General features: G+C 50.7%; 1 protein-coding gene across 1 annotated transcript in view; it reads left to right on the top strand.

Annotated features, from left to right (window-relative positions):
- Window positions 1-1,761: 1,761 nt before the first annotated feature.
- Window positions 1,762-26,798, top strand: part of IQGAP1 (IQ motif containing GTPase activating protein 1) — a 190,814-nt gene continuing 165,777 nt past the window's right edge. Inside the window, exons 1-2 of the mRNA XM_084817840.1 lie at window positions 1,762-2,052; window positions 7,222-7,321. Of these exons, the coding sequence (XP_084673966.1) occupies window positions 1,998-2,052; window positions 7,222-7,321 (155 nt within the window). The 5' untranslated portion in view covers window positions 1,762-1,997. The remainder of the gene's footprint in view (window positions 2,053-7,221; window positions 7,322-26,798) is intronic.

Consider the following 26,798-nt stretch of genomic DNA (forward strand, 5'->3'; position numbering starts at 1 on the left):
GCCGAAAGAAGGCTCCTAGAGGAGTTTACAGAGATCAATAATAAGGCAATCTCTGCCTTTAAGATTACAGTCGAAAAGACATGACCTCAAAGGAAAAGGGATTGGAAGAGAGGAAAAAGCAAATTCAGGCTGTAGTTTTTAATTACAAGATTGCATTTGCGACTTCCCACAGGCAGCTGTTTGGCCACTGTGTGAACAGAATGCTGGACTAAAAAGGCCTTCTCAGAGCTCTTCTCATGTTCTTATGACACCAGACCAGAATCATAGAATAGTAGGGTTGGAAGGGGCCTACAAGGCCATCGAGTCCAACCCCCTGCTCAATGCAGGAATCCAAGTCAGAGCATCCCTGACAGGTGGCTGTCCAGCCTCGTTTGAACGCCTCCAGTGTGGGAGAGCCCACCACCTCCCTAGGTCATGGGTTCCATTGTCATATTGCTCTAACAGGAAGTTTTTCCTGAAGTTCAGCTGGAATCTGGCTTCCTGTCACTTGAGCCCATGATTCCAGGTCCTGCACTCTGGGATGACTGAGAAGAGATCCTGGCCTTCCTCTCTGGGACAACCTTTCAAGTCCTTGAAGAGCACTATCCTATCTCCCCTCAGTCTTCTCTTCTCAAGGCTAAACATGCCCAGTTCTTTCAGTCTCTCTTTGTTTCCAGTCCCCTGATCATCTTTGTTGCCCTCCTCTGAACCCTCTCCAGCTTGTCTGCATCCTTCTTACACTTACTTGTATGCTGAAACCTTCTGCTCCACTGACTTGTGTGCAGACAGATGCCACAAACTAAAACTACATCACAAGCAGGAACTCCTTCCCTGCTACCTCTCTTTTGCATGGGGTGGGGTGAGAACATAATACTACCAATGACCGGCTTACAGCAAAATCCTGTATTTCGCCATTGTTTCCTATGGGCAATTGTCACTTCCACCCTGGAAGCGTCACCTGTTTGTTAGTCTGCATTGTCTATGACAGCTTTCCCCAACCTGGTGCCCTCCAGATATGTTGGACTGGGATTATGGGAGTTGTAGTCCAACACATCTGGTTAGGGAAAGCTGGTCTATAAGCATCAAATGGAACCAAGAAGTTCCCTCGACGGACAATGTGGCTGCCACCTCAGCTCTTTTCCATCTCTGCGGCACAGGGCAGGTTTGAGCCCAAGAACTGCGGGGCGCGCACGCATCCCTCGCGCAGATCTGCCCGGAGCACGTGGGATCGCAACAGCCGCTCCCAGCACGGCGGAGCCCCAGGGCCTCCCCCGCGCCCGACCAGCAAGAGTCCTGCGGTCCTGAATGCGGGGCTACGCCGGATTCAGCGGGGCTCCGGAGCGCGACGCGCCTCAGGTCTCTGCACCCCCGCGGCGCCCACCCGATGGCAATCTGGGAACTCACGCAGAACCCGCCTTTCCTCCAGAAACGACTTTCTCGGGGTCTCGCCCGAGGAGTGGCTACAGAGATCCCCCGTGTTCAGCGGCCGCCTCCTTCCGAGGAGCCGCTGCGGGGGGGGGGGGGGTGCTGCCTCCCTGTCCTTTGCCTGCCCACAGCCTTCCCGCGGGGCATCTGGCTGGCGACGGTCGGAAACAGGGCGCCGGGGAAGACGAGCCCCCACAGCCCTTTGCTTCGACTTCTGCGCCCCCGCGGCGTTCGGTTATCCGCGCTGCCTCCCTCCTCCGCCGGGCCAGAAGGCAGGACGCGAGAAGCCAGCGGAGCCCTCTCGCCCGAGCTCCTCCCAAAGCGCCCCTTCGACAGGAGCGGAGGCGGCGACCTTGCGGAGGTGCCACGCCCGGAGACCCCCCCCCGGCCGGGCCCGTCACTGCCGCTGCTGCGCCAGGAAGGAGCGCGGCCGCTCCCTTCTCCTCCTCCTCCTCCTCGCCGCCCGACGGGCGGATCCCGCCCCCTTCCGTTCTCTCTTCCTCCTTTGCAGACGGCGCTGCAGTCGAGCTCCTCCGGCCATCTCAGGCTGAACGGAACCGCCGCCGCCGCCGCCGCCGCCTCGGCTCGCCCTCATGTCCGCCTCGGAGGAATCCGACGGGGCAGGCGTGGCCCGGCCCCACTACGGCTGTGAGTTGCGGGCGGGCGCTGAGGGACGGCGGGAGCGGCGGGCCCGCCTGGCGCGGTCACCCCGCCTGCGGCCCTGGCTGGTCCGCGCCAGCCGTCGGGATGCAGTGGCCGCCCCCTTGCTTTGCGCGCTTCCCGGGGGCTCGGGAGCGTTCGGCCGCTTTGTCCGAAGGGCCCCGTGGTGCGCAGCCGAGCGCTGCTGGCAGACGCGCGATCGGGACGGTTGGGCGGGGCGTGGGCTCAGGTTCTCGCCGCCGCCGCCACCCGCCCTGGCTAGGAGCCGTCTAGGCGCGGCGGCGTAGCCAGAGGCAGCTCCCGCGCAGTGCTGGGCGGCAGGAGAAGGGGCAGGCCCCGAAATTCGCTCTGCTGGACGGCCCCGGCCCCCGGAGCTGGTGGCTCGGGCGGGCCCTCTGGCGCTCTTCCTCCCTTCTCCCGCCGAGCCCGGCTGGCTCGAGGCGCGCGCGCCCCATTCGCGTGCGGGCTGCGGCTCGCGCTCCGGTCTTGTGCGCGCGCGCCCTACGCCAGGCCGTCCGTCGGGGAAGAGCAGCGGCCCGTCTGCCCAGGTGCTGCGGAGCGGCGGCGATGAGGGCCGCTCTCCCCCGCCCCGACAGCGCGCGTCCCGCGGGGGCGATGCGCTCGGGTGGCCCGGCCCGGCCGCGAGCGAGGAGGGCCCCGTGCGGGCGAGCGAGCCCGCCCTCGGCGCGCGGGGAGGAGAGGCATCGCGCGGGCCCAGGCCGCCGCCCAGCCCGGCGCGCGCGCGCTGGCGCCCTCGGGCCCGTCAGTGGCGAGCCAGGGTGACGGCTGCTAGCAGCAGACCAGCCCCGGCTGCTGCTCCCGCGGGCCGCCCTGCGGCACTCGATGAAACCGTGCCGCTCTCCCGGCTGCGCGTGTGGCACACTCCCCCCGCCATCGCCTTGCCTGCCCCCGCTGCCAGGTGGCCTTTCCTGCCCCCGGGGTCGCCGTCGTGGCCCCCTAACTCGCTGCCGCCCCCTCTCCGCCTGCCTCCCAGGCCTGCCTTTCTCCCCCCGCTTGCTGCCCGCTCACCCATCCCCCCCCCGTGGGGTCCGAGGGACTAATTTTAGGAGAACGACCTTTGCAAAGCCCTGAGGGGGGCTTTGCGCAGGGGCTTCCTTGCTGAAGAGCCAGACTGGCATCAGCCCCTCTGTCAACGTAGCCCTACCATCGCAAGCCACTATCCCAACGACCCCCCCCCCATCTGTATATGGGGGAAATGTATGTACTACACTCCTCCAAGGAGCTCAGAACAGTGTCATGTGGGTCCCCTCTTTAGTTGTTGCCCCCTTAGGTGTTGAGCGTAGCAAACACGTAGTGACACTCTACCTCAGGGGTGGGGAACCTTTTTTGACCTGAGGGCTGCATTGAGGGAAAGCATGCCAGGGCGATCTGTGGGCCGGGCCGCAGCCCAGAGCGGGTGGACCCATCCCCACTGCTGGCATAGGCGCCCCCCCCTGCTTGGCAGGACACCCCCCCTCGCCTTGCACGCACTATCTTGTCCGTAGCCTTTCCTATTGGGCAAGCAGCGGCTCCATCAGGGTTTGGGAGCTCCTGTGTCAAGGTGTCTCAGATGTCTTTTGGTGGTGGCTCCAAACCGAATCAGCTCCCCTTTCCCATCTCGGAAAGGGGCCCAGATGAGGAGGCGCAGTGGGCTGAAATTAGCCTACTGGCCGTAGGTACCCCACCCCTCCTCTAACCACAACAGTGCACTAGGTCTCTGCATTGGCACTGGCAGGGCAACTTTAAAATGTTTTAAGTGAGTTTTTCCCCCAAATCACATTTTTCCTAACAAAAAAGCTTGGTTTTGCTTATGTTTTTGTGGGGTGTGGGTGTTTGATCCGTGCTATGCGAAAATCCTGTATTTCTATGTGTAGCTCTCAGCCCAGTGGGAGAAAGATGTATCAAAAGGGACCAGAAGTTCCGTTTCCAGGCAGCCGGGTTGTCATTCTAGACAGTTCCTATTTCTGTGCAAGCCCCAGGCTAGATTCACAGCTTGCTGGAAGGGACCACTCTGGTGGCCTCTCAAGGGCTGTATAGTTCTTGGCCAGAGGATCAGGCCTGGCCAGTGGGAGATGGGAGGGAGGGGGATGGAGTCAGTCTGGGCATAGTGGAGATGCACCCAAGGCAGGAGTCTCTTTGGGAGGGGGAAGGGATCCCCCAGATGGAGTCCTTTTTAATTAGAGCAGATTTATTTAAATAAGGCTACTTAAATCTCTAAGGAAAATGAAGTTTCCAGTTGGTACTTCAGATATGATCTACTCAAAGATGCATAGTAATTGGTTGTAAAAGTTGTAGAGAGGGTGATTTACAGCTATGTTATTTACGCCCAAGGTCTCATCCAGCCTTCCCCAACTGGGGGCCCTCCAGATATTTTGGTCTACACGCCCCATTAGCCCCAGCTACATTAGAGATAGTTGTCCAGAACATCTGGAGGACCCTGGTTAGAGAAGGTCTAGTCTGTCTATCAGATATTTAATGGAAAACTAACAACCTAAAATGTTTGCTCATTGCAGCTCATGTATCTTGTGCATGTCTGTTTAGAGGCAACAAAGGGCCCAGAACTTTCTGGACATAAGGAATAGGGCAGTTTATAATTTATTTGTTTTGAAGATTTATTTATATCCTGTCTTTTGATTGGATGATCCTCAAGATAGCTTACAACAGATAGAAATAATACAAAACCACTCCACAAAACCACACAACCCAGCAGCTGTGAGCTCTAGTCCAGGGGTGGGCAACTTTGGGAGGGCTGGGGGGGACATTTTTGGCACCCAGACCGCTCCACGCAGGCCACCACCCGCCAAGGGCAAAAAATAGCTGGGTTGCTGCCAAACTTATGCAGCAAACGGCCCCACAGCCCTACCGGGTGCTCTAAGGGCTACATTTAGCTTGTTACCCGAAACAAGCTTTTAAAGAGGCTAAATTTGGCACTTTTAGGGTTCCTTAGCCGCTACAGGCACCTTTTCTGGGTTAAAAAAATCAATTGCAGGGGACAGTGGAGGCCACACTGGGAGTGGGCGTGTGTGGCCTGCGTGCTCTGTGTTGCGCAGCCCTGCCCTAGCTGGCGGAGTGGGTTTGCGGTGGGCCCCCCTTCACTCCTGCAGTCCCAGAGCAGCTTAATTTTCATGACCTGACAAAGGGTGAGAGAGAGTGAACGAGTGTGGAGTGCCGCTCTTTGCTTTCCTGGTCCCCCTGCCGTGCCCTCTTAGCTGGTGTTCCATGTCCCACCCCATCCCTCCATCAGCCTGCATTCCATGGCTACGGAGTACCCTCAGTCCACACTGGGCTGTTTCCCTCCAGGTTTTCTCTTAAAGTTTTTTTTATACTCCTCCAAGCCCTGGGGTTCCCCCAAGCCTGCTAATACTTCCTTCTTGTGTTTGGGTGGTGCTGTTTTAGTTGCATACTCTTGCTTGAACATTGGAAATAGAGGGAATGATATTCATAATTTGTAGTCTGAACAAACTGCAGAGCTCATGTAGAAAGGATTAAGCATCTACAACATTTCACAGGTGGGCACCCCGGATGACTTCCTTAGTGACCTGCTTGCATCTTAAAAGAGCCAGCAGCTTGTTCCCAGTGCCTATGGTGACTGGTCAGGCCCTGCCTCGCAGGTTCAAGAAACAGTTCTCAATCTTAAGCGGGTATTTTTCTCATGGTCCTCATGGAAAAGCAGCCTTTAGCAGAGCAATCCTATACTCCATTTACACGGGGGGTGGGGATACGCAATTTCCACGCTGGCGGAACAGCTGCCATGTCGTATATGTCAGGGGTGGGGAACCTCAGGTTTGGGGGCCAAATCCACCCCTGCAGGGTTCCCCAGATAATCATACCCCCTTCTTCAACCACAAATCATGTGGTTGTTTTCAGGCTTTTGTGCAGTTTTTTCCCCATTGAGAAATGCCTCCTCTTACTGGCAGGAAGAGCCTTAAGCGACAATATGCAGCGTGTTGTCGTCTTCCCCCCTCCTTTTGCCTGTGGCCCCGCCCACCACTGGAATGTGGTCCCCATGAACATTTTTGAAGGTGAACCTGCCCGTCGTGCTGGGAGGTTCCCCACCCTGGCATATGTGCTTAGCCTGGAAGGGGGAGACCTATAGCGCAGCATCCCTGCAAGCATGGCCAAGGCCCACCGGTGGAGAACTGTGCTGGTGATGAGGCCGATACGCTGCCAGCACGCACAGCCGGTGAGCTCGCAACAGCAGGGAGGCGCCCTTGGTTCACAACCCGGCCTCGTCGCCACGCAGTGGATGCCACCACGCTCTCAGTCCACCAGCCCCAGGGGCGCAGCTAGCAAGGGCCCTGCCGCTGCCAGCCCTCGGAGACTGTGGCGGGAGCCCCCGATGCCCCTTGCAAGCACAGTTCTGGAGCACAAGGCACAAAGGGGAGGAAGGGAGGCGCTCCCACAGCACAGCCCCCATGTAGCTCCCTGGGGAGGAGGCCTGGAGAGATCCCACACAACCCTCCTGGGACAGGAGTTCTAGGCCCACTGACAGAGAAAGATTCCCTTGTGTGCGGTGGATCCTTGATACGAGTAGAGTCTAGGGCAGCCTTCCCATCCTGGTGCCCTGCAGATGTTTTGGATGTCAGCTCCCATCAACCGTGTCCATCATGGCAAATGGTCAGGAATCCTGGGAGGTAGTCCAAAATACCTGGAGGGCAACAGGCTGGGAGCTGTTGCTCTGGACTGTTCAGTGTTCTTCCTGCATTGTGCTTTTGGCTTATGAGATCTGTGGCCTGTGAAAGATCATAGCAAGAGGCAATTGGCTGTTGCGTGTGTTCAGATTTTAGGAGTCTCTGGTATTTTGGAGGTTAAACAATCAGCATTGGGGAGCTGGCATCTGTGCATTCCACTCCTGCTTGTAGCAGGGTAGGACATGGCACAAATCAAGGTGAGGCACCCAACAAGCTGCTCCCGCTGCTCTTGGCCACTCTCCCTCCGCCCTGCTTCCTCCCTGTCCTGGTTGTGGCTGGACCAGAATGGATAGCTGAGCTCCCGTGCCTCTGGAGGCCCGCTAAGAATGTCCTCCTCCAGCTCCCATCAGCTCCCACAAGGGCCAGGTGGTGGTGGCGGGCACTCATTGAGCTGTGTGCTTCAGGCCTTTCTGAGCTTGGTGTGCCCTGGTCTCCCTGGGCTGACCCTGTGCCTGTCTTCTTGTAGCTGTCCTGGATAATGAGAGGATGACAGCGGAAGAGATGGATGAGCGGAGGCGTCAGAATGTGGCCTATGAATATCTCTGCCACCTGGAGGAAGCCAAGAGGTAAGCGGGGGTGCACAAGAGCCTCACTGGCAAACTCACGTCATGGCTGCTTTTGAAATGTTACAGGAGCCCATCGCTCACCTATGTGCATTTCGCACTAGAAAATGTGTCTGCTGCCGCTACAGACCAATGTTGTTTTATGTATGTCACCATTTCTGAGATCATGCCGCTTCCACTTGTAGTTCTCAGTTCATTGTTTTCATGGTCCTCTAAACCATGAAACCGTTTAAACCGTTTAAATTTACCATTCAGACTCTTTTTCCCCACAGAAACTGTATTTTCATATAATTTAATGCTGCTCTTGAAATAACTAATAATTAAGCACAAATATTCTATACCAAAGATAGCCTTGAAAGTTTTGTGTAATGTTGTCAGAGTGTGAGGAAGCGATTTGACTGGGGAGAGGGATATACCAGAGCAGGGACCCGTTTGGGTTTGTTTATGGGTTACATTTGATCTCTGAAGTGAACTACACAGCTGAGGGAGTAGAGAGGAAATTTAGTACTTTGCCTTTGTAAAACATTAGAATTCTTTTCCTTATAAAACTAATACAAAATACCCTATCAATAAACATACTGTAGATTTATTGTATTGATAAACTTGGTATGAAGAATCACCTTGATAATACAAACTCACCAAATTCAGAAAACCCAGATGAGAAATGGCTTACTGTGGTTTAAAAGTTGTGATTGAAAAGTTAAAATGTTTTAAAGTTACTTTTGGAGACGAGCTGCATGAATAAAATTTGTCACATTTTTTTCTTTTATTAACAAAGGAAAGGTTCACATTGGTATAATTCAATTCTAGGGTGGAAAAAAAAAGCTTCCGTTTAAGAGAAGAATTAAAACTACCAATTTGCTCATGCATTAAAAACATAACGTTAAGGTAAACCTTACTGTCCAATGCACTTGCCTTAACTTCCATGTTATGAAAACAGAAAAGACATTGTACAGTCTAATATGGTCTACTCACTGAGCCTCTATGCACCCACACTTGCCCTTGGTGTTTCAGTCCCAATCCTCTTCCTCTGCAGATTGGGGGTAAAACAGAAGCTTGCACCCTTAGAGGTATATGCTTGTAAATTCTAAAGTTTAGATTCTGACAAAACAACAAAACCCTCTTGCAATGCTTCAGCTGGACAGCACAATCTGGGTGTATAATCAAAAGTTAAATTGGCAAAGTCATTACTCAAGCGTTATCAGATCAGATTTGAGGATTTGCCCTGCACCACTTATACATTCTGAAGGTTTAATTCATTAAGTTTAAGGAGAGTCAACCTGTTGCAAAGGCCAGTCTAGGCATGTTTACTCATAAATGTGTAAAGTGAGTGGAAACTGAAATGTGGCCAGAACGCCTTCAGATGTCTGCTTTTTGGATCATATTTCGCTGATCCTGTTCCATCTGCAATGGTTTTCTGTATGTTTCCAGGTGGAATTCAAGGTGCTGGTCATTACCTATAAACACCTAAATGGGTTGGGACCGGCATCTCTGGAGGACTGCCTCCTCCCCCATGAGCCTGCCCATCAGTTGCCATGGTCATCAGAGGCCCCGTTCTGTATTTCACTGCAAAGGGAAGTGCGCCCAGCAGTGACATGGGTGAGGGTGTCGTCAGTGTTGGTACCCCAGTTGTGCCACTCTCTTCCAAGAGAGGTTAGATTGGCCCCTTTGTTGCTAGCAGTCAAGGTTTTATTACTTCAGGCTTTTAATGGGTTTTAACTGTATGCTAGGTTCACTGGCTGTTTTTGCTTTGGCTTGTTTTATGGTGTTTTTAGTGTTCTCAATTTTTATTTTACCAGGAGCCATGTTTTTATTGTTGTGAACTGCCTGGGGGGCTTTTCTGAGGCTGAAAGTCAACATATAAACGTTGCTATTAAATAAAATAAATATGGGACTTTACCAGTCAACTTCTTTCTCTTGCTGACTTGTGTGCTCCATCTGTCAACCTTGTTTCTCTCCATAAACTGCATGTCTTTTAACGTGGGGAGGGCAACATCCTCCTTCCCTCCCACCCAGCAGAGAGCTCTCCTCTAAGGTGCTCCTCGTTATGTTGTTGGCATGGAGAGTCCAAGGACAGGCACTGCTGCAGGTGGTCCAAGAGGCCCGCCTTGTCTGACTCTCAGATATGGTCCAGCTCCCCTGAGCCTATCAAGACCCAGCTCTTTGCATGACAAATGAGCATCCATGAAGCCAATTGCTGTCTGGGTTTCTCAATGTATTTCCACGCCTGTGCAGATATTCTCTTGCTCTCTTTTGTCATAGGAACATAGGAAGTGGCCTGATACTGAGGCAGTCCGCTGGTCTATCTAGCCCAGCATTGTGGACACGGACAGTAGCGGCACTCCTGGGTTTCAGGCAGGAGCTCTTCTCAGCCCTACCTGGAGATGCTGGGGATCGAGCGTGGTACCTTCCGCGCGCAAAGCAGGGGCTACCACTGCATGTGAGCCCTCTGCCTCCTTTCATTACTGAGAGCTGAGGAAGTTGTGAGGTTTACTCTAGAGCAAACACACAGGACCAATCAGGACCACTGTGCGGAAAGGTGGGGGAGGCTTACTCAGCCTCTTGCTTTCTGAAATCCCCCCCTGGTGGGGATTAAAAAAGGAAAAAAGTCTCCCTTGGCAGCAGGCAGGGGAGGGATTTTGGGAAGCAAGTACTGGGTAAATGCTCCCCTCAGTGTGCCCATCCCAGTCCAGATTGGGAGCCCATGTGCTTACTCTGGAGCAGGGCTGGGCAACTCATGGGTAGTATGTGCCCCCCCTTTCTGCACACCCCCTCCACTGCCCCACCACTAAGCCGCTGAAATGTGGCAGCATGGTGGTGATGGTGGTGAGAAGCCCCCATTTTAAAGCAGAAATTCACAGTTGGCTGCCAAAATTTGGCAGTATGGCAGCAGGGGGCTATTTTAAAGCAAAATAGTCTTTTTTCCGGCTGTGACACCACCACGTTTTGGAGATAAACTGCAGTTTAAAGGGAGGCCTCTTTTCTGCCACTGCCATGCCACTGACTTTGGGGAACGGGGACAGGGGTGGACAGGAAGTTGCCTGCCCTTGCTCTAGAATAACGTAAGACGGTGTGCTACGTTCCTCACTGCAGAGGATGAAAATGGGAGCTGAAAGATCAAGGGAAAGAGTGGATACACGGAGCCTAAGTCGTAAGCAACTGCAGTGTGCAACACCTGCATAGACATCATATCTTAAAACCAAAGAGTTTTTTAAATCATGGAATACCCCCATTTTTTTAAAAAAAGGAAATATACTGAACCATGCTTCTTGTAACAGTACCAACCTTCATTTAACTCCAAAACACTAAGTAGAATCTTTACATGCATATGTAGCAAGTAACTGGGAAACCTGCACCTCTTGAATTTCTGACTGGACATGTATCATACTTGTTGCTGTGTTGAATTTCTGTGTGGAAATTTATTAAATTTATATTCCTTATAAAAATAGAGACATTGGCCCAGCTCGGGCATCTGAACCGCAGGCGGACCTTCGGCCCGTGGCTTTGTTCGCATCATGCACCATCCAGACTTGTTTCTTGCCCAGAAAGCCAGAGAAAGAGCTTCCAGATAATTTGGGGGGAAAATGCCCTTTTAAAAACTGCCTTTCCAAATGCTCAAAATGGTTTGGTAGTAGCTTGATGTGCTAATCCATGGGAAAAAAGGAACAAGTTTGGATGATAAAATGTTTTCTTTTTGAATTATGAATAAAATGTTTAAGACAAGGCATTCATATGTTGCTACCTGGCCTTAATGTCCCCAAAATGATTTCCAAAAACTATGTAATTGGAGATGTCTATGCAAGACTACGTACAGTATCTGATCATTACAATTCCTATACATTCATAGAATCATAGAATAGTAGGGTTGGAAGGGGCCCACAAGGCCATCGAGTCCAACCCCCTGCTCAATGCAGGAATCCAAGTCAGAGCATCCCTGACAGATGGCTGTCCAGCCTCGTCTTGAAGGCCTCCAGTGTGGGAGAGCCCACCACCTCCCTAGGTCATGGGTTCCATTGTCATATTGCTCTGGAAGTTTTTCCTGATGTTCAGCCGGAATCTGGCTTCCTGTCACTTGAGCCCATGATTCCGTGTCCTGCACTCTGGGATGATTGAGAAGGGATCCTGGCCTTCCTCTCTGTGACAACCTTTCAAGGACTTGAAGAGCGCTATCCTCTCTCCCCTCACTCTTCTCTTCTCAAGGCTAAACAGGCCCAGTTCTTTCTGTCTCTCTTCATAGGGCTTTGTTTCCAGTCCCCTGACCATCTTTGTTGCCCTCCTCTGAACCCTCTCCAGTTTGTCTGCATCCTTCTTAAAGTGTGGTGCCCAGAACTGGACACAGTACTCCAGATGAGGCCTAACCAGTGCTGAGTAGCAGGGAACTAGTACTTCCCGGGATTTGGAAGCGATGCTTCTATGAATGCAGCCCAAGCTAGCATTTGCCTTTTTTGCAGCCACATCCCATTGTTGGCTCACCTTCAGCTTGCGATCGACAACAGTTCCAAGATCCTTCTCACTTGTAGTGTTGTTGAGCCACGTATCGCCCATCTTGTAACTGTGCATTTGGTTTCTTTTTCCTAGGTGCAGAACTTGGCATTTATCCCTATTAAATGTCATTCTGTTGTTTTCTGCCCAGCACTCCAGTCTATCCAGATCTCTTTGCATTTTGTTTCTGTCTTCCAAAGTATTAGCTATCCTGCCCAATTTTGTGTCATCCTCAAATTTGATCAGCATTCCCTGCACCTCCTCCTCCAAGTCATTCATAAAAATGTTGAAGAGCACTGGGCCCAGGACTGAGCCCTGCGGTACCCCACTCATGACCTCTCCCCAGTTGGAGAAGGTCCCATTGAGAAGCACTCTTTGAGTCTGATTCTGTAGCCAACTGTGGATCCACCGTTGTTTCATCTAGCCCACTTTGAGCTAGTTTGCTCATCATGGGGCACTTTGTCGAAAGCTTTGCTGAAGTCGGGGTATATGATGTCCACAGCATTCCTGCGGTCCACAAGGGAGGTGACTTGATAAAAAAATGAGATCAGATTTGTCTGGCAGGATTTGTTCTTGACAAATCCATGTTGGCTTGGAGTAATCACGGCATTGTTGTCAAGGTGCTTCCAGATGGATTGCTTTATCATCTGCTCCAGAATTTTCCCAGGGATTGATGTCAGACTGACTGGTCTGTAGTTCCCAGGGTCCTCCTTTTTCCCCTTTTTGAAGATGGGGACAACATTAGCCCTCCTCCAGTCATCTGGCACTTCCCCCGTCCTCCATGATTTCTCAAAGAGACAGCAGTTCTGAGAGTTCTTCTGCCAGTTCCTTGGCCCTGGAGATTTGAAGTCATTCAAAGTAATGAGGTGTTCCTTGACCATATGCCTATCGCTCTCAAGCTGCAATCCTGCCCCTTCAGCCTGTACTTCGCCTTTGCCAGGGGGGGTCATAGACCCTGTTTTGGGAGAAGACTGAGCCAAAGTAGGAATTGAGCACCTCTGCCTTTTCTTTGTCCTCTGTTATCATTTTGCCATCCTTATTTAATAGCTGAACCACCATTTCTTTCCTCTGCCTTTTACTATGCACGTAGCTGAAGAAAGCCTTTTTGTTGCTTTTACCATCCCTTGCTAACCTCAGCTCGTTCATTGAGAACAAGCAGTATAATAGAACTCTCAAATGCTAGGGATGCTTGATTCTTTATAGTTAAACATCTTGTGCCTCCGTTTGTCACAAAAATTAAAAACATTTGCAAGTAAATGCAATGAGTAAGTTTGTGATTATTGTCTGAATGAACTATCCTTTTAAATTTAATAGACTAAGGGCGCAATCCTATGGAGATACGACGCTGACGATTATCCAGTGCAGGACGGTCGGAGCATGAAGGCGATCCTCACCTCTGTGCTTCAGCTGCCCTGCATTTTTGGCCAGTTGGGGAGCTTTGGAGTTGGGGAGGGGGGAGGCTGCGCAGCGCATAGGAAGCTGTGTTAACACAGGTTCAATGGTCTCCTCCCCGCCCCTGGGACTGCCCCCTTTTCCCTGTCTCCATGCTCTTTTTCCAAGCACGGAGACATAACCAGCACAGAGAGAACCGCACTGGCTATGAGGGGGTGGGGAGTGCAGGTTCTGGGCTCCAAGGTCGGAGCCCTACTTCTGACCTCGGAGCCCAGAAACCGAAAAATCCCATGCCCCACAGATGCTGTCTAGAGGACGTAGGATTGCTCCCTAAACATGATAATTTTCTGATCAAACCAAGTAGGACATAATACATTCTATGTTCCTAAACTAACAAAATGAATTTAGATCTGTAACGAGTGCTAAAAAATAGTTTATTAATACTTTTCTATTTTCCTCAATATTTCCGTTTTTCTTCGGGGGGGGATGTTCTTTTCTATGGCTTCAAAAGTTAAATTTTACAGTTCGCAGTTGTGCGTGGAGCAGGGATGTATTCCTCTTGGCCATCTTTTGTTTCTCTGAGATTTGCAAAAGCTGCCCATCATCATACAGATGTCCATTGCTGCCTTGTGGCAAAGAGGGGCTCTGACTGATGCAGTGAAGTGAATGCTGTTAATCATGCTGCCCCGTCCAGAACTGTTTGGAGGTGTGAACTCTGTCCTGCCCTCTGTCCTGTCCTGCCCTCCTCATTCTTGTACCAACAGAATCAGAGGCATAAAGACTAGTGGAAGAGCCTTTGTGGACCTCTGGCCAGGGCATTTACAATGCAAGTGCTGCGAATGGTCTTCGCATGAAGGTGTTCAGAACAGTGAGGAGGAAGCTGTGCTCTGCCTTCTGTTAAACATGCAGTGAGGACCTAGGAGCCTCCTCCATCCATGGGTTGTGTGAGCAGGACCCTTGAAGGCTTCAGGGGAGGCTTGCTGCTCTTTCTCAGGGCCAGGCTGGCTGTAGGGTTTCTCCTCTCCACATCAGGCATGGTCTTGGCTGCCACTTACTCCATGTGTCTGTGCTTCCAATAGTCCACCTCACACAGCAAGTGCTGTGCTCTGTGTTTATGCAGTCTTCTTCCAGTGTGCAGCTTGATTGGTCCCAAGATCTTTTTGTTGTTGTTGCTTCCTAATATGACAGGAACCGTTGACCCAAGAATGAGATGAGGAAGTGACTCATTCTTTCCTCCCATCTTTCTTTCTTTCTTTCTTTCTTTCTTTCTTTCTTTCTTTCTTTCCAAGATGCACAGCCTGCAGCCTTGTGAGAGGCTCTGTGTTTCTACAAATTGTGAAGGTGAGATGACTTCCCACTGAGAAAACAGGGCTTGGCTCTGGTTCTGCATTCGTGGTCACTCTCAGGATAATAAGAAATGTTGGTTTGGTCATTTTGGAATAAGGTACTCTTTAGGTTCTCTTCAGATAGCATACAGGGAAGCGTTTTAAAGTGTTTTATACACTGATGGTGTTTAGATTCCTTAAAATTGCGTGGATCAATAAAGAGATCTCATCCAAATGCTGGAGAAATGGCGGGGAACTTGGTGCGTGCTATCATACGTGGTGGTCCTGCGGAGCGGCTCAAGATCATTGAACTCAAAGTTTTCACGAACCTGGTACTGTGTTGTATCAACCTGATGGCCCTGCATAATGTTTGCGAAGATGAGGACATCTGCACTCTGTATAGGGAGCCTGTTGGTTATTTCATGTTGGTAGTCAGATTAGAAACCTGAGTGCATTGGAAAGAACAGTTGATGCTGAGAATCAGCCAAATGGAAGTTGGTCTTCATTAGTTTATGGTCTTCTTTATTGTTATACATGTTCTTGTGCATTCCGCTCCCTACCACACATTCTTTTCTCTTTTTTTTTTTTTTTTTTTAGCTTTTCCCTCTTTGCTTGTGTTGTAATTTTTGAAAAATCAATAGAACTGTTTGTAGAAATGAAATGTTGGTTTGCTGGAGTTTCCTGTCATGATAGTTCTGCTGCACTACCATCTATGGCAAATTGTACCAGTTTTCAGCTGGTACATAAGAGCCTAAGAAGAGCTGTGCTGGATCAGATCAAAGGCTTGTCTAATCCAGCATTCTGTTCTCACAGCGGCCAACCAGGTTCCAATGGGAATCCCGTAAGTCGGACATGAGCACAATAGAGCCATCCTGCTCATATTCACCAGTGGTTCGTGTACATAGACATACTGCTTCTGATACTGGAGGTAGCATATCAGCATCATGAGTAGTAGCCATTGGTAGCCTTCCCCTCCAGGAATATGTGTCAGGGTTGGATCTGAGCCCATAGAGTCCCAAAGCAGCTCTGATTCTGAGGAAGAGAGACAATCCGTGGGAGAGGAACCCGCTTGTTTTTCAGAGGTGCAGCTGGAGGGAGAGCCCCCCCCTCACATTCCTGGGAGCTACAGTGACCCTGGCATGGTGAGGGAGGGACATCTTGAGCTTCTAGATGCGAGGCGCAGGCACAGAGACAAGCGAGAGGTTGCAGGCGCCGAGAGGAGGCACTCAGCCCGCTTGGCGCAATGACAACAGCTGCACCCTGATGCCCCACGGGAAAGGGGGGGAGTCTCTCCTCTTACTCCTTAAGTTCAGAGAGTTGCCGCGCTTTTCTCCAGAGACCACCTGATCCTCCTAACGCTTAGAATCCCTGGTAGGCTGCTCCTTTGAGTTTTCCACTTAGTCTCAGGCAATTATCATCTGTAAGTGTCATTAGGTTGAATGGAAATAAGCCTTGGAAAAGAGACCTTTTGTCTGCGTGTTGATTCTGGCTACTTGAGGATTTCAGAAGGCAGCAGGGGCGCTCCTGACAATATGTTTATTCCCCTTTTAAACCTAAGTTGGTGGCCATCACTACACCTTGTAGTAGCAAGCTCTGTAGTTTAACTATGTGTTGTGTGATAGATTTGCATTCCCCGCCCCTGCAACAATCCACAGCAAAGCATATTTTTCATTGTAGCTGTCCTAAAACCTTGCCTTAGGCACTGTGTGTTGTGCTCCTGCATTTGATAATGAATGAAGAAAGGGAGGAACTTTCCCATCAGCTGCTATCTGAAACTTTTAACTGGAGATGCCGGGGATTGAACTTTGACCTTCTGCTTGCAAAGCGTGTGCTCCAATGCTGCGCTACGGTGGTAAAATCATCCACACATGTGTTATTGCCTGCGTTGGGTGTACCAACCAAGCCAAGGCTTCCACTTCTGTTCATGTGATGATCTGTAGTTAGTCATCTGGGTACAGCATTGTATATATAAACCGCTTTGCGAGCGTATATATCGGGGTGGGCAACGTTTTTGCCCCCTGAGGACTGGATTTGGTGATGGGCGGTGGATCGGGCACCATACCGCATATACACACTCATGCGCATATATACTTGTGCATGCACACACGCATGCAAATGCGCACCCTCAGGTATGCATGCGTCCTCCCATCTTGGCTCACAGGGATGGGAGGTTAAACCTCCCCTTCCTGCACACTGGAAGCATTTTGCACCTCCTCCTGCCTATTGGGGTGGGGGGCAGAGAGGCACCCAATTCAGATGGAGACAGCTGTGCACTGCGCCCTCTTCCCCAGCGCACTCAGACTGCCAACAGTCGGCCAAAGTCCTGGGGGCACGACTGTGCTGGGGGAGAGGCGTCATCCCCGCGTGCTCTCCTCTGCAGCACAGTTGGGCAACTGGCACCTGCAGCGTGCCACGCAGGAGGCCTCTGAGGGTTATATGCAGGCCCAGGTGTAGTATATGTTCTGGAAGGAGGTGTGAGAATCCATTAAATAAATAGAAATAAACATGAGGTGGCAGTGTTGTTTTGTGGGTGTTCCTCCATATCTTGAGGTAACATTTGTGGCAAACTTTGTATATGCAGCAGAACAGTTAGCAAGGAAATGGGCAATTCCCATTTGCTGCCGTTACCTTTCGAGACTTGCTAGGTGCTCACAGCGAGCTGCTGTGTTGCCAGCTGTGTTGCACTGGCTCAGGTGAGGGGTCTGTCTGTCCTACTGATTCGGGGTTCTCGCGCCACCAAGCAGGAGATTTGGTCTGTGCACCTCTGGACAGGTAAGAGACGGAGGGCACAAGGAGCAATATTCTAGACTGTCTCAGTGTTGCTTAGAGCGTTTTTCTTTTCAGCTTTTTGGACACAAGCTTCCCCTTGTGCTTATCAAAAGTTCCAAGTTCGTTACAATTCTGAAATTCTCTGCCTCCATCCTGACATGCAGAGCAATGCCTGTGTGGAAATGCCAGACCCTCCCGTAGTCCACCCCCTGCCTGGAATGCCTGCCTGCTTCCAGGGGCGACTTGGCCAGGCCTGGGGTGGGAGGTGAGAACAGCTGTGTGCACCGGGAGGCTGAACTCGCTTGTGCTCAGATGCACTAGCAGAAGCCCCGCCATGTCCAAGATGAGCTTGTAAAACAGCAACAGTGGAAAAGATGCTTTGCTGTGGATTGGCGCCTGTCAACATGGCCGCATTTCCTGCCATGTAGACACGGCACTTGCATTGTGATGCAGGACAGATGCTGCTGCCCGGCATTCTGCAGATGGGGTTGGCAGCCTCTCCTGCAGGGCAGCGTGACTTGTCAGCTGCTGCTGCTCTTGTCCTCCCGCTCAGTCCCAAGGGGCTTCCAAGTGATACTCCTCCCAGGGAGGAGAGTGGAGACCAAAAGGTGGGGAGAGGAACCACTCCAGGAAGTGGTGCCTGATAGCATCCAGTCTGGTGCTGGGGTCACTGACCCCCCAGCACCAGTCAATGGACCACAGCACTGCTCATCATCACTGCTAGTTGTATAAAAAGTTTGCTTGACCATGGAGTCACCCTTTCCCAGTAGCTGAGCTGAGCTTTCACGTGTCTTCTCTTTGCAGTTCTTCATATAGAAAAAGCTGCTGCTTACATGTGTGAGAGGAGGGTGGAGATTGTTGGGATGGGGTAGCTGAGTGGGTATTTCCCTGCATTCTCCTTTCCTACCTTGGGCAAGTGCAGCTGTTCTCTAATAGCCTTTGCAGACTATAAAACCTCAGAGCACAAAACCTAGTGTCACATGTTCTCTTTCACACCTTGGGCCTGGAAAACCTGAATGGGGGCAGTTTGCCCACTGCCTGCTTCCCTGCCTCGGCTTTAATTTGAACCTCTCCGCCCAGTTCTCCTCTCAGAAAGCTGGAAGCCAAATGGCTGGCATATCCCGGGGGCGGGGGGCATAATTCTGTCTTGGCTAATTATTGCTCCGTGCCCCCCTTCATCTCTCAGGTGCCTCTCACTATCGCATCCCGCTGCTCTTACATTCCATTGTGCTCAGCTAGGGAATGCCACTGACAAGGCTGGATAAATCCCAGCAACTTTTTAAATAGTTGGTACTGATCTACCCGTCTCCACCCCCACCCCCCAGATGACACTTGGCATGTGACGCTGACTCAGGATGTTGTGCAGCTCTGGCCACGGGCCTTGCATGTTCTGGAAATACTGGAAGGGAAAAGGCAGCCCGCCTTGTTCCCTCCTCAGTGGCACATGCTCAGAGTGGCTGGATAGGGCTTTGTACCTGCTTGACATGCAAGGGAGTTCCAGCAGGTGCCTGAACTTGCTATTGCTGGGAGAGGATCCTGGGTGTTGGCACCTGGCAGTGGTTGGGCTGCACACCTGGGCAGGATCCTCTCAGTTTGTACAGTGCAGAAATCTGCAGCATGTCCAGACGTTTCCCCTTTTCCAGCTGCTGGAGAACGATTCTCTCCCTGCCACCCCTCGCCCTGGTGTCAGTGCAGTTTCCCTTGCTACATGAAGGCTGGTTGTGGGCACAGGCTTCCGAAGTGTCCAGATGCTGGGACGTATGTCATCGGAGGTCTCTTTTCTGTTTTTTGTATACTGCTGATCGTAACATTCTCGCTCCTTGTTGCAGGAAACTGCTGACTCGAATTGCTGAAGTGGGCATGGAGCGCTGCCAGACATGTTGTGTGTGAAATGGCCCTTGAGGGCTTTGGTGCAGAGAGCCCTCAGGGCCCTGAAGAGCATTTCTTTCCTTTGTGTCCTTGGGCATTTTGAAGAGAGACCAGTCTATTTAGAAAGCTGGCTGTTTCAGCCACAGGGAGTGGAGAGGAGCATCTCTTGTAAGAGGAACTAACTCTTTTCCTAGCAAGCTGCTTGCTCAAGAGGGCCACCCCTTCTGCTTTGTTCTGTTGAGTGGCAAGGAAGACAGAGGAATTGCACCATTTCCTAGAGACAGGAAATGGCCACCTGGCTGCTTTCTCTGGACCTGTTCACACTTGTTCTAGGTTTAACCTTCAAATAACCCATGACACCCAGTTTCGGATGACATGACGAGCTGCGGTGTGCCCCTGCCATGGCTCGCATATTCAGAGTGGTAGCCAGTCCACATCCTCGAGGCCCACGAGTGAACTAACCGATGGTGGTTTAGTCTGACATGCGAAGCGGCATGCTGTGTCTTGTTTCGGCCCTGCAAAATTCAGTGAACAGTGGTCTGTTTGGCTAGTGGAGTCCTTCCCTTTCCCCTCTCCCCCTTTACCTGGATTTTGGAGAACACCCAGGAGATCTAGGTATCCCTTTTAGTAAGCAGAAAATGCTCACCTTCCCTTTTAAATACTGCAAGGGATGTTGTTTGTATTTATTTAAATGACAATGAACAGATTGGTTGGGGAACTTGCGGGATGTTTTGCCTTCCTTTGCAGCCTACACTTTGGCTCACTTGGTTGAGCCATCTGTAACAATTGCTCTGCGAGGCTCTCTTGCATTGTGCCTGCTCCTGTATGTGGCACATGGTGATTCAGATTCCATGGGGAAGATGGAGTCCCTGATCTTCTCCTTTGTACTGGAGCGAATTCTGCAGCAGGACCATGACAGAAGGTGGCTTGAAGATTGTAGGTTGGGATCTGGTGGTAGTTCTGGGACGCACCAAGAAAGAGTAGGTCCAGGTCTGCAGTGGTTGCTTTCTTTCCAGGACACATTCTTTCTCCCTCTCTCTCTCTCTCTCTCTCTCTTTTCACCCCCTCCCCCTGAAGGCTGCCTTGACTGGCACAGCTGAAAACTTTGTGGGCTTTGTGGAGTCCTTTGTACTCTGCACTGGGCAGGTTTCTGGTGGCTGGGTGATAACACGGACATGATTTGAAATTTCAAGGACAGATATCGCGATTATTATTATTACTATTCCTTCTTGGCTAAACCTTACATGTTTATTCATACATGTTAACTGAGTGGTAATTTATGGCCAATGGAAATGGAGTGTTTGTTTCTATTTCTGTGCTATAAGACTGTTCGGATATTTGGTTTGTTCTTATTGAACTTTAATATAATTCTGTTTTTTCTTTTTTTCTTTTCCTTCTTTTGCTATCCTCCCTTTTTTCTTTTTCTTAGAATACTGTAATGTTGGAAACTGAAGATTCTGATTATATTGTTGGTAGTGTTTATTTCATTTATAAAAATAAAATAAAAATAGATTAAAAAAAGAAATTTCAAGGACAGATATCAATGTAAAATTGCTGAAGTACAATTCATCAAGAGATTCAACTCTATTTCCTATGGTTTCAATAAGGAAATGTGTCTTCCTTTTTATCACACTACATACGTTGATCGGCTCAGCACAGCAATGATGTCTGTGTTATTACCCAACTATGTTTGTGATTGGCAACTGTTCAGGTAATCATCATTGTCTGTGCTTTTTGCATTTCAGTTCTCTCTGACAACATAGTTTAAATCTCTCCCTGCACTCCCCCCCCCCAGTTTACATCTCTCCCTTCGCCCCTTTGCAGCTTCACCTGCACTGTGTCCTCTCCCCAGGGGGAAAAGGCGTGGGGCAGGTGAAGCAAAGGCAGATGCGCCAGGAGGGTCATCGTCCCAACATCCCAGCCCAGGACCAAACGAAATCGGGGGCCATATCTTGGCACTTTGTCATTCGGCCCACAGAAGGCTGGTTGTGTGTGTGGGGGGTCATCTGGCTCCCTGCCTCATCCTGGTTCCCGCCCCTGCTTTCAGGTGCTCTTTGTTGTTTTTGCTACAGCAGACTAACATGGCTCCCCTCACTTTCCAGAAGCACTCTGAAATTGTGTCCTGGGACAGGTTCTGAAAGCAAGCTCCATTTCTTGGTGTGACCCCTCTCCATGTCACAAGTGAAATGTGAGCAGACAAGGTCTGCCAAGTGGAGAGACCAGTGCAGCGCTAGTGGGACTTCCTATTTCAAATTGTCTCTAGAAGAGTGCCTGTGTGCAGCACTACTGTGCCACCACTGCAGTGCTGTCGTTGGGCTTTCACCCCCAAATCTCAGCACCTCTCTTGGAAATTGGATTATTTGGTGGACCCCAAGGGCTATTTTGTGTGGGGAGAAGTAGCAGAACTTGGCCTGTCTCTGAGATGGGCTGCAGCTGGGTTCCAGTTGAGGTGCAGGCAGATGAAGATCAGAAGGTGGTCACAGAAATGATCTTGATAGACTGGAGCGCTGGGCAGAAAACAACAGAGTGAAATTTAATAGGGAGAAATGCCAAGTTCTGCACCTTGGGAAAAGAAACAGTTCCAAGATGGGGGATACGTGGCTCAACAACACTACAAGCGAGAAGGATCTTGGAATTGTTGTCGATCACGAGCTGAATATGCGCCAACAATGGGATGTGGCTGCAAAAAAGGCAAATGCTCTTTTGGGCTGCATTCATAGAAGCATAGCTTCCAAATCCGGGGAAGTACTAGTTCCCCTCTACTCAGCACTGGTTAGGCCTCATCTGGAGTACTATGTCCAGTTCTGGGCACTGCACTTTAAGAAGGATGCAGACAAACTGGAGAGGGTTCAGAGGAGGGCAACAAAGATGATCAAGGGACTGGAAACAAAGTCCTATGAGGAGAGACTGAAAGCACTGGGCATGTTTAGCCTTGAGAAGAGAAGACTGAGGGGGAGATACGATAGCGCTCTTCAAGTCCTTGAAAGGTTGTCCCAGAGAGGAAGGCCAGGATCTCTTCTCCATCACCCCAGAGTGCAGGACACGGAATAATGGGCTCAAGTTACAGGAAGCCAGATTCGGGCTGAACGTCAGGAAAAACATCCTGACTGTCAGAGCAATACAACAGTGGAACCAATCACCCAGGGAGGTGGTGGGCTCTCCCACACTGGAGGCGTTCAAGACGAGGCTGGACAGCCATCTGCCAGGGATGCTCTGACCTGGATTCCTGCATTGAGCAGGGGGTTGGACTCGATGGCCTTGTAGGCCCCTTGCAACCCTACTATTCTTTGACTCTATGATTCTATGAAGAGTTGGAGGCTGGCAAGTATCAAAGGGCCAGAGGCAAGAGCCGGGGAGAAGGCCGACTTGCAAAGCAGCAATAGGGGGCTGAAGGGGCCAGAAGGAGATGCCATGCTGAACAGGGGTGGGCAGTCAGGAAAAGGAAGCGGGAGGCAAGCTGTTGGGGCTGGTGAGGTGGCTCCACTGCGAGGGCTTTCTGTGGCCTCGTGAAGTGTCCCAGTTTGCCTGGAGAGTGGAGCCTGGGGGTCTCTTGAGGCTGGAATGGCGGCTCAGAGGCGGCTTTCCCCCCCTCCAAGAGCGAGTCTGGTGGGGGTGCTGGGAGCTGTGCTTCGAGATGCCCCTCCACGACCTTGCTGGAGGGGAGGAGAGGGGGCCGCTTCTGGGAATCCTGCCTGGGGTCCAAGGAAAGAGACAACGCCTCCTCCCGTGGTCTGGGGCTACCAGGAGCATTACTGTCTGGCCATGCTTCTTCTTGCCCCTGGCGGGTTTTTGGCTTTGAAATGGAAAGTAGTTGAGAGGGCAGCCAGACCAGTTAAACAGGTTTGTTTTCTTCCTTCACCCACCCCCCACTTTGTCCCTGCTGTGCTGAGATTGTTTTCTCTCTCCTCAGCTTTCTCTGAAGTAGCTCTGGATTTGTTGGGTTCTTTTTTATTTTATGAAGTTTCTAATTGCTCTTATTGATGGGTTGCTTTGACTCTGTGGATCAGGTTGGGTGTGCATGCATTCATTTCTTTCTAAGCTGATGATCATTACAGGCGCAGCAGTTTGCAGAAACAGGAACAGGCTGCTGACAAACTGTTTTTCTATGCCTAGCTGTCACTTCTCTCTTTCTGTAGGGGATGCGCTGGTTTGGGGAGTGTGTTCCCCTCCCTGATGAATCTGAGATAAGAGTTGGGGATGCTCTGTGGCTGCTGGACACTCCCTGAGCAGAGCTCTTTCCCATGGTCTCCCCCGTCATCTTTGTCCATCTGCTCCAGTCCCTGTGGCCTCCTGTGCAGATTCAACTGCCAGGCTGCTCTTGAGCTTATTCTCCCCTCCTACATGCGTGATCTGTTGCTGTTTGCTGCAGTGCTGCTATGGATTAATGGGGGACATTTGGAGCTCTGGTGGGAGTCCAGAGATGCTTAAAAAACTTGCTGAGGTGCTGTTACATTAGTGTGTGTTGGACTGGAGTGAGGGGTCTGAATAGAGAAGCCGTTTGTCCTTGTTATGATTGAGGAAGCCATGGGATGGTTCCTTAGAGTACCAAATATAAGCCCCTCTTTTGTGGAGTCTAGCTGGCTGGGGATCCGGGAAGTTGGGGATTTAGAACAGCTAAGTACAGCATCCTGTCTGGGCTCTGGGCTTTCCCAGCATTAGCTGTGTTACTCAGTCCCCCAGTGCAAGCAAATGTAATGCCACAGAGACTCTGGGTGTGGTGTGGGATGATGTCATGTTTTAAATTTGGTAGAATTGCTTGCTCAAGCCACTCACTGGAAAGTTACTTGCAGTGGGTGTCGGAGGAAGAGGTTGGAACTGAGCAGTCTTATGGTTTGGCCACTGTTCCCAAGAAATGATGCTTATCACTTGGAAAGTAACTTCCATTTCTGGTTTGTCTGCTGGGGGCAGGATTCCTTTTCCTAGCTCTTTCCTTGTGTTGGGTTTTATTTCTAGCACATGGGTAATCTTGTGTGTTTCTCTTTCTTCCAGAGGTGTTTGCTGGTAGAGTAGAAGTAGGACAGGGAAAAGTACGTGGAGGCAGGCTGTTGAAGTTCTGCAGGTTGGGGGGATGGGAAGAGCAAGCCAGCAAGCCGCCTGCCTTCCTTGGCCAAGGCCAGCCCGGCGTGCTGGCTCCCCCAGCCTCAGCTGGCTGGTTTCCTGCCTGCCTTGATCAGAATGATGGGCAGTTGGAGTCAGCGTGGGTGTTCTGACCTAGCGGTATGGCTCCCGGAAGCAGGAACGAGAAAGCCAGGGCAATTCTATAGGCATGCCATGGAACAGTCTTCTCAAAGCTGTGACGGTGTGACTAGGGTTAACCATGTTTGTTTGTTTCTTCCTTCGTCCCAAGGGTCCTGGGTGCAGTCTGAAACCATCACAGCACCTAGCAGAACCTAAACAGTGCACACTGATGGGATCTGAGCTGGCAGTGACTGACTGGGGAAGAAAGAGATCTTAGGGTTGTGAGTGGACAGCTTGACAAAAATGTTAGCCCAGTGAAAAAAGGCAAATTCCATGTTGGGCATAATTAGGAAAAGAATAAAAAATAAATGCCGATATCATACATGCCCTCATACTGCCCTCTGGTGCAACCACACTTTGAATATTGTTTACAATTCTGGTCATCACACCTCAAAGAGGATATTGTAGAGTGGAGAAGGTGCGGAAAGGGGCCATCACAATGATCAGGGGGCTGGAGCAGCTCCCTTCCGAGGAAAGGTTACACCGGTGGGGACTGTAGCTTAGGAAAAAAGTGAATACGGGGAGACATGATGCAGGGGTACAAAATTATGCATGATGTGGACAATGTGTATAAGGAGACATTTTTCTCCCTCTCTGATAATACTAGAACCTGGGGTCATCCCATGATTAGTGGGAGATTCAGGAGAGATAAAAGGAAGTACTTCTTCACACAGCGGGTAGTGAAACTATGGAATTCGCTACCACAAGACATAGTGAGGCTTTAAAAGGGGGTTAGACACATTTATGGAGGAGAAGACTATCAGTGGCTACTGGTCTGGATGGCTATATTCTACCTCCAGTATCAGAGGCGGTGTGCCTCTGCATACCAGTCGCTGAGGAACACAACTGGAAGCATGAGGCTGGCTTCCCACAGGCAGCTGGTTGGCCACTGTGAGAACAGAATGCTCGGCTCAATAGGCCTTTGGTCTGATTCAGCTTGGCTCTTCTTATGGTCTTCTTGTGTTCTTAATTTGAAAGTCTTCTGCCTTTTAAGATGGCGGGTGCTTCGAGATGGAAGGCTCCTAGCACTAATTTCATTGCTTTTCCACTGTAACCTAGAAGTGGAGTTGTGATGGACTTTCCACACATTGCACTTTTGAGGAGTATAGCACCAGTGGGACGGGTCATAGCTCCGTGGGCAGGACAGGGCAATTCCTCCTCCTCAACGTAACTGCCAGCTCTTGATTGAAGTGGTTCTACTATTCTAGTTTTTTTTTAAGTTTTAAAGAAAACAGCAGATCAAAGCAACAGTTTCTTAGTTGCTAGAAGGTACTGGGGCTTCCTGCTGCACCCAGGCCAGGAGGTGTGAGAAACAGTGTGAAGAGGCTCAGAAATTATTGTTACTCCCTCACCCCCCTTTTCCAGAATCTGATGGACCTTGAGAGTTGGGAGAGGCTAGGCTGCTTTTCAGTGAAAGAGATGTCCCCCTCTCAGCAGCACAATTTCTCGCTGCTTTCTGATCTTAAGGGCAAATTAGGAAACATTTGCCCTCTTGCTATTAAAAAGGCTCGGCACAATCCCACCCCCAGTCAGAGCACAAAGCTCTAAACTTAACAAATAGACATGCACCAGTATGTGCACAATTCTGTTTCATCGGAATTATAATCAGATGACAGCTATTTAAAAAAAATAATGGCAGAGTTTAATCTTGTAGTTCAGAATAGTTACTTTTCCTGTGTAGGGATGTTAAGGACAGCTTGTTCTGAGAATTAACAAGTTTGGGGCGCAATTAAGGGGTTGCTAATGTGATTCCAAGAACCAGAAGCAGAGTTGCTTTCAATCAAACAAATGCATTCATATTCATTTTAAGAACATCAAAATGATTTACAAGGATTAATGCAGCAACAGCAGCACTGCACTAAAGCTGAAGTACTCCCCCCCCCCCTTGAGCAGCACAGGGATGGGCATGGCTACCCTCACGTGGGCAAGTGCTGGCTGTTGCTGGCTCGGCCTGCCAGGCGCTTGCCAAAGCTGCTCCACCTAAAGTGCAGCAGACTGGTTGCTTCCTGAGTCGCTCTGTGGTGTTTCCTCCCCGGGGTTTCTTTGCACTCTGAGCTTGGAAGGAGTTGTTGCAAAAGGAGCTGTGGCAGCTGCCAGAAAGATCTCTGTTTCTTTCAGAATGTTGTGCATTGATAAAGAACCTGAAGCAAGCCAGGATTGCTTCAGAAGAGGATTTGGGGAAAAGGAGGCGGAACGGGCTCCCTCCTCACAATACTTAACTGCTGGACATGAGAGCCTGAGGGAAACTGTGGCAGTAACCCCTCCCCCAAGCATGAGGATTTCTCCAGTTCAGGCAAGGGCTGCACATCTCCAGAGCACCATTCAGTCCTGCCTCTTAAGATGCATTTCAGTTGTTGCAGCTGGAGAACATGGACAAGGTGCTCGAAGGAGAGCACGGAATACTG

This window comes from Heloderma suspectum, chromosome 11 (genome assembly GCF_057233095.1).
Source record: "Heloderma suspectum isolate Gila_16-S chromosome 11, 16-S_ref, whole genome shotgun sequence".
In the NCBI taxonomy this organism is placed as follows: Eukaryota; Metazoa; Chordata; class Lepidosauria; order Squamata; family Helodermatidae; genus Heloderma; species Heloderma suspectum.